The sequence below is a fragment of the Maylandia zebra genome, linkage group LG18 (assembly GCF_041146795.1).
Source record: "Maylandia zebra isolate NMK-2024a linkage group LG18, Mzebra_GT3a, whole genome shotgun sequence".
NCBI lineage: Eukaryota > Metazoa > Chordata > Actinopteri > Cichliformes > Cichlidae > Maylandia > Maylandia zebra.
Genome location: NC_135184.1, coordinates 17,422,595 through 17,437,726, shown reverse-complemented (window position 1 = coordinate 17,437,726; position 15,132 = coordinate 17,422,595). Strand labels below are relative to the sequence as shown.

General features: G+C 42.0%; 2 protein-coding genes across 3 annotated transcripts; one reads left to right on the top strand and one right to left on the bottom strand.

Annotated features, from left to right (window-relative positions):
* The first annotated feature begins 7,236 nt into the window (after nucleotides 1-7,236).
* On the top strand, nucleotides 7,237-12,593 carry LOC101475198 (insulin-like growth factor-binding protein 3). Of its 2 annotated transcripts, none has more exons than XM_076876875.1 (4): nucleotides 7,237-7,874; nucleotides 8,528-8,766; nucleotides 9,538-9,657; nucleotides 11,565-12,593. In XM_076876875.1, exons 1-4 carry the CDS (start codon nucleotides 7,394-7,396, stop codon nucleotides 11,688-11,690), a joined length of 966 nt encoding a protein of 321 aa, XP_076732990.1. In that variant the 5' UTR covers nucleotides 7,237-7,393; the 3' UTR covers nucleotides 11,691-12,593. The 2 variants fall into 2 exon arrangements, with proteins under 2 accessions (XP_076732990.1, XP_004542801.2); XM_004542744.3 differs by having other exon boundaries at nucleotides 7,245-7,874; nucleotides 8,525-8,766.
* A 52-nt stretch (nucleotides 12,594-12,645) lies between these two features.
* Nucleotides 12,646-14,813, bottom strand: LOC101475497 (insulin-like growth factor-binding protein 1). Its single transcript, XM_004542745.6, has 4 exons — nucleotides 14,392-14,813; nucleotides 14,110-14,252; nucleotides 13,823-13,951; nucleotides 12,646-13,688 (listed from the first exon to the last, which is right to left on the bottom strand). Exons 1-4 carry the CDS (start codon nucleotides 14,735-14,737, stop codon nucleotides 13,563-13,565), a joined length of 744 nt encoding a protein of 247 aa, XP_004542802.1. The 5' UTR covers nucleotides 14,738-14,813; the 3' UTR covers nucleotides 12,646-13,562.
* Nucleotides 14,814-15,132: the final 319 nt, after the last annotated feature.

Here is a 15,132-nt window from a genome sequence, read left to right as displayed (position 1 = left end):
CCGCTGTTGGTTGGCTTCAATCCGGTAAACAAATACATAAATAAATAGTTCAGGATTATTAAGAGTAACTTTGTAAATGTAATGGTATTGGTATTGTGACATTTGAAATATATTGAATACATTTGAATATTATGAGTTTGTCATAACTGCAGGGAGGCTGCAGATGAATGCTGCTAAACCAAAGACTCTAAGCACAATTCCAGCTTTTCAGGTCTTAGCAACATCAGCTGAACTGATAGCTAAGGCATTTTAGCTTTAGGCTTCTATATAAACATTCCACTGTATTTGGTATCTGGCTATTTTCTCAGAAAATAAATGATAAGTAAAAAAAAAAAAGGCTGTGGACCCAGTAAATTTATTTTATCAGTGGAAATAAATGGTATACAATCAGAGATCGGTGTATTAGGTACACTGTGTTGGATCCCCTTAAATTTCAGAGCTGTTTTAATTCTTATTAACATGTCCATGCTGACATGATAGTGTCACACATGTACTATGTGCCGCTACATTATGCATTTGATAATGTACACATCCGTGATTTAAATCTCCTGTTTCAGCACATTCCAAACTTGCTCTATTTGATTGAGGTCTGGTGACTGTAGGCCAGTACATCAGTTTGAGATGAGATGAGCTTAGTGACATAGTGTGTTATCCTGCTGAAAGCAGCCATCAGATGATGGGTACAGTGTAGTTATAAAGAGACGTGGACATGGTCAGCAACAATACACATGTTGTCATATTCTGGGGTGGCAGACTGTGTGGCGATGGTTGACGAGTGAACCCAAAAGCAGACGTGTGGAAACCAAAGCTTAACTTAAACCAAGAGTGAGCCGTTTATTTAGGCTGAGTGATACAAAAGACAAGACAGGAGGACACTAAAGCAAAACTAACCGGAATACACTGGGAAAACTAAATACTGGAACATGGAACATGAATATCTGAACAGTGACGAGGGAAGAGGAAACACACGGGGAACACAGCTGGGGCAAATAAACATAATGAAAGAGGAGGAAGCAAAACTAAACACACAGGACGTGATACTATCAAAATAAAATGGGAAACACGCAGACTAAGACACACAGACTTGACACTGGAACACCGAAGCAGAAACGAGAGACAAAAATACTGACATGACTGGATACGGAGAACAAGGAGTGAGAGACATGGAGTGACGAGAGGGAGCAAGGGACACGGAAGGAAATGGAGAGGGACATGATGGGCTTGGGGAGAACATACATCAACGCACAACTCAGACAGGGGAGACATGGAATGAGACACAAGGAGGGGAACAAGTAAACAGAAAAGGGAGACAAGACGTGAGGACAAACGACATCTAAAAGAAATGCTCAGTGGATACTAAGAAGCCCAAAGTGTGCCAAGGAAACAACCCCTACACCATTACACCACCAGCGCCTGAACCATTGATATAGTTGATTCATGTTTTCATGTAGCTTACACTGAATTCTAGTCCCATCATCTGAATGTTAAAGCAGAAATCGAGACTCAGACCAGGCTCCATTTTTCCAATCTTCTGTTGTGAGCCTGTTCAAATTGTAGCCTTTTTTGTTTTTAGCTGAAAGAAGTGGCACCCGGTATGGCCCTATGCTGCTGCAGTTCATCTGCTTAGAGTTAGTGTGCTCTTGCTCTGTGTCCTTCACTTTGCTAAGGCCTAATTACAGCTTTGGACTGCCTCAGGGGCCAGATCAACAAGATATTTTGGCCTAGAGGGCGACCGTGGCGCTGTGGAAGCGCATCTGTAACCGGAAGGTTGCCGGTTCGATCTTCGGGCTCTCTGTCCTGGTCGTTGTGTCCTTGGGCAAGACACTTTATACCGCCTACTAGTGTAGGCCAGAGGGGCCGATGGCACGATATGGCAGCCTCGCTTCTGTCAGTCTGCCCCAGGGCAGCTGTGGCTACAACTGTAGCTTGCCTCCACCAGTGTGTGAATGTGAGATTGAATGAATGAATAATGGAATTGTAAAGTGCTTTGGGTGCCTTGAAAAGCGCTATGTAAATCCAATCCATTATTATTAGAGAACTGCTGCTAACTAGATATGTTGTGTTATTTGGACTGTTTTCTATGATGGTCCACCAGCGATGATTGTTCAAGAAATTTCTAGTATATTGGTTGTTTCTGAAGCAACCAGCCTGTCTGGCACCAACAATTGTGCCACGTTCAAAGTCACTTAAATCACCTTTTTGCCATTTTCAGATGCTCATTTTGAATTTCAGCAGGTTGTCTTCCCCGAGTCTACATGACTACATTGGACAGTTGAACCTATTAAAGTGGACACACTGTGTATGATTCATGTCAATCTGTGGCCAGCAGAGGACACTAGCGACACAAAACCGTTGTGACTGTGAAAGTCCCAAGTCGACATCACCTTTGTTGTTTTAGAGCAAAACAGGCTAGCAATTATTACACACTGAAGTGTAACACCACATCTTTTGATGCGTCTGACACACAAATGTCTGTATCATCATCATCATCATCATCAACTTTATTTATAAAGCACTTTAAAACAACCACAGCTGACACAAAGTGCTGTACATTGGAACTGTAAAATAAAATTACATGAGATATAAATAAAAACCAAATAAAAGAAGAGTGAAATCATTAATTAAATAACTACTTCAATTAAAAGAGAAACTAAGTCTCACTGAGGTTAAAAGCCAAGGAATAAAAGTGGGTTTTAAGACGTGATTTAAAAGTGGACAGTGAAGGGGCCTCTCTAATGTGCATGGGCAAATTATTCCATCACTGTAGAGTGTGAATGCACCTTTCTTACCTGTTGCGTGTGCACATATCCAATGCACATGTCCACCCTCATTTACAAAGTGCACTAAAAGAGTTTCTTCCCTCCAGGCAAGCCTGGGCAGGTTGCTCTTAAGGTGCAGAGAGGGAATACATTTGCAGAGATAAGAAGGAGGAAAGGTGTGCAGTGAAGGACCCCTCCACCCACATTACTGTGTGTCTGCAGGTGGTGAAAGTGAAGAATTCCCGGGGAGGGCAGGAAGGAAGTGAAGGCCCAGTTGTGGCGACTGCATAGAGCCCATCTTCCTCTGTTATTTAGTGTGGAGTGGTCTTGAAATAAAAGGAGCAGGGGAAAATCCAGAGAAGCAACCAACATTATCAGATTACAAAGGAAACTGTCAGGAGAAACACCATTTCACATGGGAAAAATAAGTGTGTGTTAGCATGTAAGATATATAGGTCTAATGCAGCAATAATTTCCCATTAAGATTAATTAATACATCTTTACATTTACTATTCCCAGGCTGTTTTATTATATAAGAATGGCTAAAACCAGACACTACATGTGGGTGTCTTTGTCAACTTTCTGAAGCTATAAGAACTAGTTGACCTTATGGGGAAAAAAACAACTATAAGAAACAATGATGAAGATTAAGTCACATAGATTATCCTTCTCCCAGCAAATACCAGCTTTGCAATAACCCCTTACAGATTTACACCAGCCTCTCCAAATTTCATTTTGCAGATAATTTGGAGGCCTTGTTTACCCGGCTGACAGAACTAGTTCTCATTCCTCGATCACCCCAGTTCTGCAGCTTTTTTACAGCCACTTAATTGGCGGGGCAGGGCCCATCTCTTTCCTCTGAACCAGAACAAAGGTTTGTGGACAGAAATAGAAACTGGATTCTGGGATGGCTGCACAATTTGAGGCCCATGCTTGGCTTTCAGCAGAGGCCAAAACCTGGAAAGGCACCGTGAGAAAACTGTAGGCTTTCATAACGCTTGTTAAATTGAGGTATGTCCAGGTCACATTGAGATGACAAACAAGTAGATCACTTCATCATAACTCGTAATGTTACTAACGGAATATTGGTAGTAGGTTGAGTCTGTGGCATCACAGCGCTCATACATGCGTGGTGAAACTGGGCATACTCCAAGGTCATTGATTGAGACTGTGGAGGGGTTTCAGTTAGGTCATGGTCTCCGAACAAGAAACAAAAAACTGTGGGATAAAGAGCTTCCTTCGTGGTGTAAATTTGCATTTACAACAGGGTTTTAGAATTTGTGCTAATTGGATGATTGTGGTTTCCAACATAGACTCATCTACCCAAACTACCTCAAAACCAAAAGCACATTTGTTTGTAGATTAATGCATGATGTCTACTACTTTGCAATTTTAATTTTAATGACACATGTCCAAGTCACATTTGAATATCTGTTTCTTGTCATATAACAGTGGTGAGAAAAAAGAGAGAGGTATTTTACACATGTGGGAAAATGTCCCTAAGATGTATGAATACATGTTCAACTATCCTCATAAGTCTAGGTGAGACAGAGACATAGGAAGTGTAACTGTCTTTGGGGGGACTTGGGGTCAAATTGAGTGGTGCCACTCACAGCCCACTTCCGACTACTCTGTAATCTGTCAGGGTGAGTGCTGAGAGTTCCTCTCTCTTTCTCTGTGTCCTTCACTTTGCTTAGGCCTAATTACAGCTTTGGACTGCCTCAGGGGCCAAGCCTCCAGAAACAGGGACCACGATAGACCACTCCAACAAAAAAAGAAAGAAAATGTTTAACTGGCCTTGGAATTAGATGAAAGCTGGCCTCTAGTTTGTTCGCCATTCGACCAACATCCAATAATCACATAATAGCTGAAGCTATGTATGGGTCCAGGTCAGAGCAGAATCAAAGAGAAACAATTATCATATTAATCACTATAGAGACTCCAATTTATCTGTGATCTTAGTCGGCTCAAAAAGCTCTCAGACAGAAGCAATTACATGACAGACAGTCATGAGACCATTCAGGGAAAAGAATAACTTTAAATGTACCAGACTTGTCATGTGATCTGCAACCGCCTCATTCCTCTCCTACTCCAGCACACCTCCACACTGTGTGTATTCCACACACTCTCTCCACAAGCACAGACGCACTGGACCCTGACAAGCAAAAATAGGGAAAGGGTTGTTTTGTGTTTGAGAGTGAGGGACACACACACACACTCTCTCTTACATTGTTCTTCTGGGCTAACTCAGGCATGTTTTGCAGATATCCATCTGATTACAGTACGTGATTTATTTATCTATGAATGTTGGTACTGCACATTCCTTTGCTTTTACTTCCTTACATCCTTTAAGCTACTAAAAGAGCTGCTGTGTTAAAATGCCAAATACAATACCAGAGATAATCACAAGAAGAATTATGAAAATAGCTGTGGAGAAAATTTTGGTATAACTTATGTAAAGGTTTTAAAGTGAAATAAAACCTACTTATTTTATTATAGATTATATTTACCTGTGGGAAGTGGGGCATTATGGCTAATGTGAGCTACAGTCGGGTTGCTGGAGCTAGTGCAGCCCAGTCTGAGGTCTTCAAGCAAGTGTATCTGATTTGTCCAAATCGTCTTAAAACAGTGGAAAATTGCTCCATAGTACCATTTGACAAGCTGTTGCAGCTGGCCATAGTTGCCTCTGACAGCAGGTTATGTTAAACACATGTACAGTAATATCCTGTGTGTGCAAACGTACATTCTTCACACTCCCTCTTTATTGAGAGGCTGCTCTGCGAGACGACATTCCTCCAGTACATTACTCTTAGTCTCCTCTGCTATGCTGAATATGCACAGGTGGCTGAGAGACCCCCTTTCAAAGAGCTATGAGTAGAGGAAAGGGCAGAAAATCAGCAAGCTTTTTCTTTTTTCAGCATATGAACCAAATGTTTTGCATTCCAGAGAGCACTGCTCTGCTGTAGGCCTGTCTGTTAACAAATGGCAGGGCTGGTTGGCAATGGATTTGACACTGACTTCTCAGAAATGTAAAAAATACAAAAAAAACCAAAAACCCTGAACTGTACACCTCAACTCTGCTGCTGTTATTCTGTTGAGGTATTTTGGACAATTTCTGCTATGGTATTTGCTCTCTCATCTGTAACCAATAGTGGACCTAAAAACACCACAGATGTAATTACTCAGGAATTTTCTCACTTACATGTGTGGTATGCATCCTTATTTTAAGGACTGCTTTGTAGCGGAGACAAATGACCGGGACGGAACCAGCTATGTCGCCCATACAAACAAGTCAAGAGACAAATACATGGCTGTACGTGTGAGGAGCAGGTACACAAGGTAGACTTTTTGCATGACACAATAACACCAAATAGCAGATGGGATCCTTAATTATATTTATGGAATGTTTTACTTCATGCAAATAGAGGCAAAACAACAAGTTAAAAAAAATGATAAGTTTACTGTTATTCATAATATTTCTAAAGACGATGTATAGTGTGGGGAAAGCACTATGGTGCAGTGTTTGGCACTAGTGGCTCACAGAAGAAAGGTTCTGGTCATGTCAGGTCTTTGCTGTACCCAAAATCAGCCTTGGACATGCAACTCTACTGATAAGTGAATGAAATCAGTGGATGTGAATTATTATGCATTATCTGCACAAGGAAGTTCATCATTGAGCAGTATTTGATAAATGAATATGGTCAATGTGCAGCTAATGCGCACACAGCATATACATCTAGTCTGTGTAGTCTGTGAAGTATAAAACGAAATTAAAAACAGAGAGACAAATATATATATATATATGCCACCACTGATTTTGGTTATTCTTTAATATTTTAGACCTCAGGGTGTACTGTTTGCATAAATAATAATTTAATAATACATAATAATATATCAAATAATATACTAAAATTTGTAACTGTTTGATTGTTTATAATGTAGGCCTTTAAATTATTTACAAAGGATTTGGATCACCCTATTGGACACCTTTGGTCTACTGGAACAAAACGTTAAGTGCAGCCATGTGACCTTTTACCACGTAAAAGAACGGAAAGAAACAAATGATTCTGGCTTTTCAATGTTAAATAGCGTTTAGTAGTAAGTGTTGATGAATTACTGTAAAAGTCGAAGAGGCACATTGTAATAATAATGCTTGACACACATGACAACTGGCTCCCCCTATGGATTAAGGCGAACATAGCCGATTGCTGAGTTTCCTCTCGTGTGGGGACTTAAGACTTTATATGCACCGTCAGTAAACTGCAAATATGTATGTGTTTGATTAGTATTTAATTTATTTTTGTGGAACATCATTAGTACCGTGCTTCTAATGCTCTTGATTACATTTTGATTATTCCATTTTTTTAAAGATCTCAACTACATTGTTCACTTAAAAGTCATGAGTGAGAGGGTGAAGGAAATAAATGCCTTGGCCTGTGATTTTCTTTTTTTCCTTTTTAATGTTATTTAATATCTGTCTTAAAGAGCCACACCTTAAATCTTGCCTTGCTTTTCAGCAAAACCCCAGCATATTTCTCTGATGTCTTGAAGGAATAACGGAGTAGACGCAATTCAGCAGCACACCACAAGCTATTCGGGGGTGTGACTACGGTCATTGGGGTCTATATATTGAGATGTTTTGTCCGCTGTCTTTATGTGAATGGGAGAGAAGCTGCCCAGTGAAAAGTCCCCACGGCAGGACAGCGCACCTCCTCACTTCATTCGCTCTCAGACACAGCACCATGGATTCCTGTTTTCGCGCACTTTGCATGACTTTTGTCCTGGCAACGTTCACCTGGAGGTCAGGTGCGTTCGGACCTGTTATCAGATGCGAACCATGTGATCTTGCTGCACGGCTTCTGTGCAAACCTTTACCCAAGGACTGCTCGGAGAAGGTCCGCGAACCGGGCTGCGGCTGCTGCATGACTTGCGCGCTGAGTTTCGGCCAGCCGTGCGGCGTGTACACCGGGAGATGTGGCTCCGGCCTGATTTGTCAACATCAACCCGGTGAAACGAAACCTCTGCAGGCTCTGCTGGAGGGACGGGGTATTTGTGCAAACGCTACTAACAAGCGACAAACTACCAGACCAACAGTGCCAGTCAATGAGCTACCAGGTAATTCATCAGCGTGAGTGTTTATGCCTCAAAGTGCGCTCTTTTAGACACCTTACGTATCACTGGTTAATGACCACAATTTCGGTAGTTGCAGAAGAACTGGTAAATCTTTGCCAGTGGTCGTCGGGCAATGTAAGAATTACCAGATGTTGTATAAAAAGAGAAAACTTTTTTTCTTTTAGCAATAAAAATCCAGCTAATATGTGAAAACACTTTGATGTGTTTAAAACGTCTTTACATCAGAGGAACGAAGGTGGTGGATAAGGCTTTAAGCAGTGCGCACTGGAGAGATTTCGATTGTGGAAAGAAGAAGTGCCTCTTTGTGCCGCAGAGGGAAGACTTGAACCCTCCCTGAATTCATTGTAAAGAATTCAGGTCAGATAAATGTTAAAGCCTAGCCTGCATCTTCAAGGTTGCATGGTTTCTAGTTTGTACTTTTGAATGAAATCAAATTAAAACAACAAAAAAGGTGGGCTTTTTATTTTTTATTTTTTACTGGAAGTCAAGGTTTTCTAAAGTTTTTCAGAAGATGCTTTTAAAGCACACAATACCCATGTCCCTCCCCTGAACCCTAGCCTGTTGAAAAAATGTGAAATTAACACTCTGCTATGTTTGTTTATAAACACATTTTTATTTTCACAATTTTTTAGCAGAGAATGCTGATACTCAGGATGAAGAGCGCAATTCCACTGATTCGGGTGTTCAGACCACTACATACAGCACCCACAGACCTATTGGACCATTTAAGCCTCCACTTCACCCTTTCATCCCCCCAGACATCCTGAGACGGGAACAACAGAGAAGAACCCAGTTCTTTAAAACGGGGGAGCTACCGGGACCACTCGTCACAGATCAACAAAACTCTCTAGAGACCAAGCGGGAGCCTGAGTATGTAAGTACCACAACCAATATTTTTTCTGTCTTCAGAGCACACTGGAGGAATGTTTTTCTCTTCTTCCTCTGTGCTTTGGTGTTTTTTTCCCCCTGCGGGTGATGAAATGCTTTGGGTAGCGGTGCTGACGTTTGGCAGAGATTGTGAGCCAGTAGAATGGCATGGCAGCAAGCGGGTGCCATAGCCCTGCGGCTGACCTGGGTCAGGCGGTTGTTTGGCCACAAGGCGTCCGCGTGCCGGCTATACTGAGAGCCAGCGAATGATGGATTGGCTTATGTGAGTGCCTGTTGGGAAGCCCTGCTGCTATTTTGATCTTCTCTTTGGCCCGAGAAGTGAGCACACTGTAGTAATGGGCTTTGACTGGCTGTTCTGATTAGTGACTTGAGTACTTGGACTTGAGGACAAGCCTTTTGACTCTGTCTTTGAGCTGTTTGAATTCACTTTAGCCCCCCCAGTCTTTGTGTAAGACTTCTAAGCAGCTTTGGCAAACTGCTAAACCTTCACAAGCCAGATGAATTCATTCCTCATCTGCCACCTCTTTCATATTGCAGCCACCATTGTTTAGGTATTACAGCAAGGCAGCGTGAGTCAGCTTTATTAAAGTGTTAATTCACCAAAACATTAATGTCAAAAACCCACTGCCAAATGGCATTGCTAATGAGGAAGTATAAACGCTTTATTCGCTTTTTATCTGTCTTCAAAATGAAACTATAGAATTTCTGATGTTAAAGGAAGGTACTAAAAACTGGTGATGTCTTCCCTCATTCACAGGGTCCCTGCCGAAGAGAGATTGAGAGCATTCTCAGCAACCTCAAGATCTCCAACATTCTCAACCCCCGAGGTTTCCGCATACCAAACTGTGATAAGAAGGGCTTCTATAAGAAAAAGCAGGTGAGAAAAAGTATACCTAATAATTTGATATTTGAGTGTTTTAGTAGTGCAGTGGTTCTCAAGCTTTTTCTGGCAGGCCTCAGTACAAAAGCCAAAAGAATGCTTGCACCCCACACCCTACAGTGTTTATCGACATTTAACAATCTAAAAGAATTCAAGATGAATTTTACTTTTAAAAAAATGTCAGTGCAGTTTCATCAGCAAACACATCACAGTCAGTCTTCTTAGTTTCTCCTAGTTGTTTGTGCCCATCACCAGTGGCTCATTGCCCCCCTAGTGGGACCTGCCCAGCAGTTTGAGAATCATTGGCTTAGTGCATCCTTATTCAGTGGACACGAAGGGCTGTGCATTATTTCACGATCTGCTTAATGCAAACTTGGTTACGGAATCAAAATGCTGTAAAAAGGAAATCAGCATTTGCGGAGTACATTCATAATGATTACAAGACGAATGACTCAAACTTAAGGTCTCCTGCAGCCCAATTACAGATTTGTTGCTGTTCTCATGTATTCATTGGTAGTTATTAGAGCCTCATCATTGCACCACCACACCAGTGAGGTATACCCTAGCCACTGGCTCTGGAAACTGGAACCACAGGGACCAAACCCCAGCGGGGTTGACGGCAGGGACGATGGCCATTTAACGGAAACCCTCCCAGGGAGACAGACGTCAAGGTGGCCGCCGGCACCCCATGTGCTTGCCCCATAATTGCTGGACTTTTGAGAGGCAGACACAGAAATAGAGCCGAAGCCATCCCAACGCTCACATGGTTCACCCACGATCGGGTTGTAATAAATGAGTGGTTCTGACGCATTCATATGGAGGCACTTAGGGCTCCCGCACCACTGCATCACAGAGGCAGCTTCCCCTATTACATAGCAGTCCCTCCCGCTTAATAGAAGTGTTCTTATTGACCTGCAATCATCTCATAACCAGCCTTACAACGCCAGGCTCATTGTCTTTGTTTATGCAGAACGGACCTTCTGCACCGCGCTAAGCCTTTAGGCACTGAAGGAGTGGCAGAGATGTTGTGGTGTTCAGTTGAATTTGAACACTCGGATGACTCTAAGGGAAAACAGCTCTTGTTACAATGATTATTAACAGTAAATGCCTCTTAGAGGGAACATAACAAACTACCCAATAATGATTTTGGTGTTGAAGAAGATGCATTTATAAAAATAAATAAATAAATTGATTAATGTATTTGTTTCCCCAATAGACAGCCTGCGTTTTTTTGTTTTTTTTTAACTTGCCGCCAAAATTTATGGTTCACTAAGAATTTTTCATTCATCATGATAAAGACTGTTTATGAAACTCTCCACCTAAGATCAGACCTCACTGAGTAAGGATGTCTCCCCGCGTGACCAGTCTCTTCTGTGCAGCAGCAAGTGTTGCTTTAGCCCTTGAAATGAATGGCTGTATGTTTAACTAGAGTGGAGGTTGACCTTTAGTAAAATTGGCAGTAAAATAACAGCCCTTGGGTAGCTCCACAGACTCTGTAAGTCATTTGTAGTAGGCCTACCCATAATTTGGAGCTGTGGGGTATAATCAGCAACAGATGATTCGTACTGGCCACCAGCTTCTGAAAATAGATCTTGGTTCACAGTTGTTCACAAACGGGACTAAGCAAATATTTTACCAGGTTTCTGTTTACCTTAAAGGTCTCTATATGTGTGTGTAACAGGAGGTAGACCATAAAAGCAGCTCAAAATACCACAGCGTGTTGGATAGCAAAGGCTCAGCACAATCTGACCATTAATGACTCTTAACTATGCTTTTCTGCTTCATTGACTAAAGTGGCCTGTTATCCATAATGCTTCATATTCAACCGGATTTGTACATTCAGCTTTCCCACCTCCCCCCACCGGTCTTCCCTCGCTTCACCTTGTTCTCTCCTTCACTTTCAGTGCCGTCCTTCCAAAGGCAGAAAGCGAGGCTACTGTTGGTGTGTGGACAAATATGGGCAGCCTCTGCCAGGTCTTGATAGGAGGGAGCGAGGAGATACCCAGTACTACAACTCTGACAGCCAATAGGAGCAGAGCAGGATGGGAGGGAGGGAGGCTGAGATTGAACGGCAAGAACTGTAAACAAATGAAGAAACCGAGGATATTGGAAGAGAGGTCAAGAGATGGCTCAGCCGATATATGGATGTTTGCTATTTCTAACTGTTGCCTGTGGGACCTTTTTCTGAGGCACAGCGCAGAGCGCAGCAGAAGAGTACCGGGCAGAAAAAGCCTGTAGCCTCTGTACATGGATGGATTCTTCATAACCTGTTTGTCTCAGATTCAACCCGGACACCTTTTGGAATAATGTTACACCTAAAGAAACTATCTCAGAGGCCTTATTCTGATTTTAAAGCACAAAGACATGTCACAAGCAGTGATAAGAGAGCTCTTCATTTACGCACAATTAAATGGCATTGCATATGTGTAAATGCTTGTGATTTGTAATCATTATTTGTATGCTTGTGATTTGTTATAAAGCCATTGTGTTTTGTCTTGACAATGTATGTATATTTGAATAAGTAAGCATGCAGTGATTTAAGTATGAACTCCTATTTGTATGAATTCCATTATTCCGGTTGCTTCCTGCTCCAAGTAGGGAGTTGGTTGGGACCGTGCAGCTCAGACAACACAGCGCATAGAAAGTTATTTTTTACTCTGGGTCTCACGCCACGGAAAAAGAGATTTTGTTTCATGATCTGTACTGTGTGTGCGTGTGTGGGTTTTTTTGTTTGTTTGTTTGTTTTGTTGTCGCTTTGCATAAGCTGAATATAAGAGATAAGGGGTCCTTACAGTTATCTCCAGTCTCTGTGTAGCCAGTGATATTTTTTTAGCACTTGTCTTGGATTAAGTGGTCAGTTTAAATATGCTGTTTGCATGTACAATGCAACCCTCAGAAGTCTATTTTTACTTAATAAAGGCAGTATAAAGTTACCCAAGTATTGTTGTTTTTAATGTTTTGTAGATAGACACAAAACAAAACTCCTTTGTGATAAAATAAGATTTTATTAAGATGCACATCCACAGAATTAGAGTATATACAACAAACCCAATAATGGAAAAAGCAGCATTCCAGGGCAATTAGCATTCAGTTGAAACTGGATCTACTGCACATAGCTACAACAACAAACAAATCTTTAAACACAAGTGAATGATAATAAATACTAGAGTAGGTAGTCAGATAAAGAAAAGGTCAAATAAAGTCCCTAATGTGAGAAGATGTAGCTGAGAAGAGGTCTCAGAAATCCTCTGCTCAAACTGTGGACCTGCAGAGACCAGCAGAGGTAGACGAATGATGAACAACCCATCCCAAACCTCAGCGTGGCTTGGAAGAGCACTGATATGTTTGTGCTAGGCCACCATGCACATACTTGTGGCACTTTAAGCATTTCACCCAATACCCATTGAGGAAACGCCAATGGAGATACATTCAGACAATGTCAACAGAATGAATGAATGAGCTGCTGTGTTGTTTGCTGCCGTGCACAGCTCTAGTTATGAATGAATTAAACAAAAATTTATCCTGAAGTCTCTCAAATGGGCTTGGCACCGTAATGGACCTGTGGTTTTGAGCAATGGAGTTATTTAGTCAGAAACACAAATGTATACAGTGTCGCCCTATATTTACAACTGAAAAAAATAAAACAGGCAAACATATAAAAGATCTAAAAATGACAAATGGTTAATGCTTGTAAGAATATACAGGCAGCGAATAAATAAGTTGATCATACATACACCACGTAAATAAGATGGGAGGAAATTTCCTCCACTCAAATAAGTTTTCACAGTTTCATTTTTGCAAAGGAGAGCCGGCTCATCAGGCGGCTGACCTCCTGTTGCTGTTAATGTGTGTGCCTTTGTGTGTGTGAAAGTTGGTTTTTGAGTGACAACAGAGTCCATCCTTCAGTGAGTAACTTCTTGATGGCACTCTGAGTCACCGACCAAGTCGCTCGATCCTAGGAGCCTCTTCCCATTCCAAGACGAGACGCACCAGCAGCGAGCGGGTGGTCCAACGAGAGATGACTCGCACTGAAAAGGAAATAAAAATGGCATCTCTCACAAATAAATCACTCATTATTTTATAATAAATCCCTTTTGGGAGTCAAAATTCATTTTGTTATGGTGAAATTTCTGAAAAAACAAACAAAAAGTTAAATTCTCACCTGCTTGGCCTTGTAGAAGCCATGCTTATCACAGTTGGGAAGGTAGAAAGTTGTGAACTTCTCTCCTAACCTCTGCTGAGAGGTGGCTATCGTGTCCAGTGCTTCGTGCAGTTCAGTGTGACATGGACCCTGTGTAGGAAGAGAAACAATGAGAGCTACAGTCTCCTAAACACAAATGCACCAGCAAATTATCTACACCCCCTCAGAGCCATCTACTCCCTCTTGTGGAAAGAGAGATGAATTACTTTGAATAACCAGTTAGTCGGATTGTTTATTTTTCCCCTCACCTGTTGCACCAGTTTGTTGCGTATGGCATTGACCTTAGCCTTGAGACTCTCCTGGCCTTCAGCAAAATCTTGGTGATCAAAGGGAAGGTTAAGTCCCAGAATGTGCTGCAACGAGCCATGGTCAGGGACTCCTCCATCTTCCTCTGTAGAATTTTTAGAAAACAGAGAGCATACATGGCACATGAAATGGAATGGGGTTGCACTAAAGATGTAATTTCAATGCTGTGAACTTTTTTTAATTAATGAATATCAATATGAGCACATATGAAACAGCCAGGCTACCTTGGCGGAGGTCTACAGTGCAGATTCCTTGTCCTCTGGTCAGAGCGTGCAGTGGTCTTGCTTCACCAGGCCTGGGAGTGCAGCGGAGACCCTCAGCACAGTGGGCTGTGTGAACTCCACAGGAAGCCCCCTCCTCGAGCGCACAGGCCATGCAGCAGCCACAGCCTGGCTCCCTTAACACCTGCTTGCAGTCTGCTGGGATGGCGGGGCAGTCGTTCAGCTTCTGTTGAGTACAGGGGGCACAGCGGATGGGCTCTGGCCCCACCACCGGAGATGACCTCACTACGGACAAGACAACCAGAGCCGCCGCTGCCACAAACGTCAGCTTCTCGCTTAATCCAAACATTTCCTTCTGATGAAATTCTTTAGCTTTTTAGACGTTGTTTAAAACTGTCAGTTTCTTCTAACAAGTCTTCTCTGAACTGGCAGTATTTATATGAAAGCTTTGGCCTCCAGAAGGGTTAATAATTGACTCAGCACAGATATAAAATATTTTTCACAAAGCTGCTGTAAAAGGTGGATGACCCCGCTTGCCTTGCGTAGTTTGAGGTCATTTGTCAATATTGACGCTGGAATGCACATCAAAACAACTTTTGACGTGCATTAGTCATCTTTCTTTAACTTTAGAGTTATGAAAACAACTGAACAGTGCTGCTGAAATTCAGTACAATGATGAATAGTGAATAACGTCTTTAAGAGAGAGCATCACGTGATCCAAGGAGCTCTAGGCTTTGCTACAAT

Coding starts and splice junctions, on each gene's coding strand:
- LOC101475198 (XM_004542744.3), top strand. CDS start 7,394: ATGTTTTGTCCGCTGTCTTTATGTGAATGGGAGAGAAGCTGCCCAGTG. Junction 7,875..8,524: donor GCCAGTCAATGAGCTACCAG/GTAATTCATCAG, acceptor ACAATTTTTTAG/CAGAGAATGCTGATACTCAG. Junction 9,658..11,564: donor GCTTCTATAAGAAAAAGCAG/GTGAGAAAAAGT, acceptor CTTCACTTTCAG/TGCCGTCCTTCCAAAGGCAG.
- LOC101475497 (XM_004542745.6), bottom strand. CDS start 14,737: ATGTTTGGATTAAGCGAGAAGCTGACGTTTGTGGCAGCGGCGGCTCTG. Junction 14,253..14,391: donor CACTGTAGACCTCCGCCAAG/GTAGCCTGGCTG, acceptor AAAATTCTACAG/AGGAAGATGGAGGAGTCCCT. Junction 13,689..13,822: donor GCTTCTACAAGGCCAAGCAG/GTGAGAATTTAA, acceptor TTTCCTTTTCAG/TGCGAGTCATCTCTCGTTGG.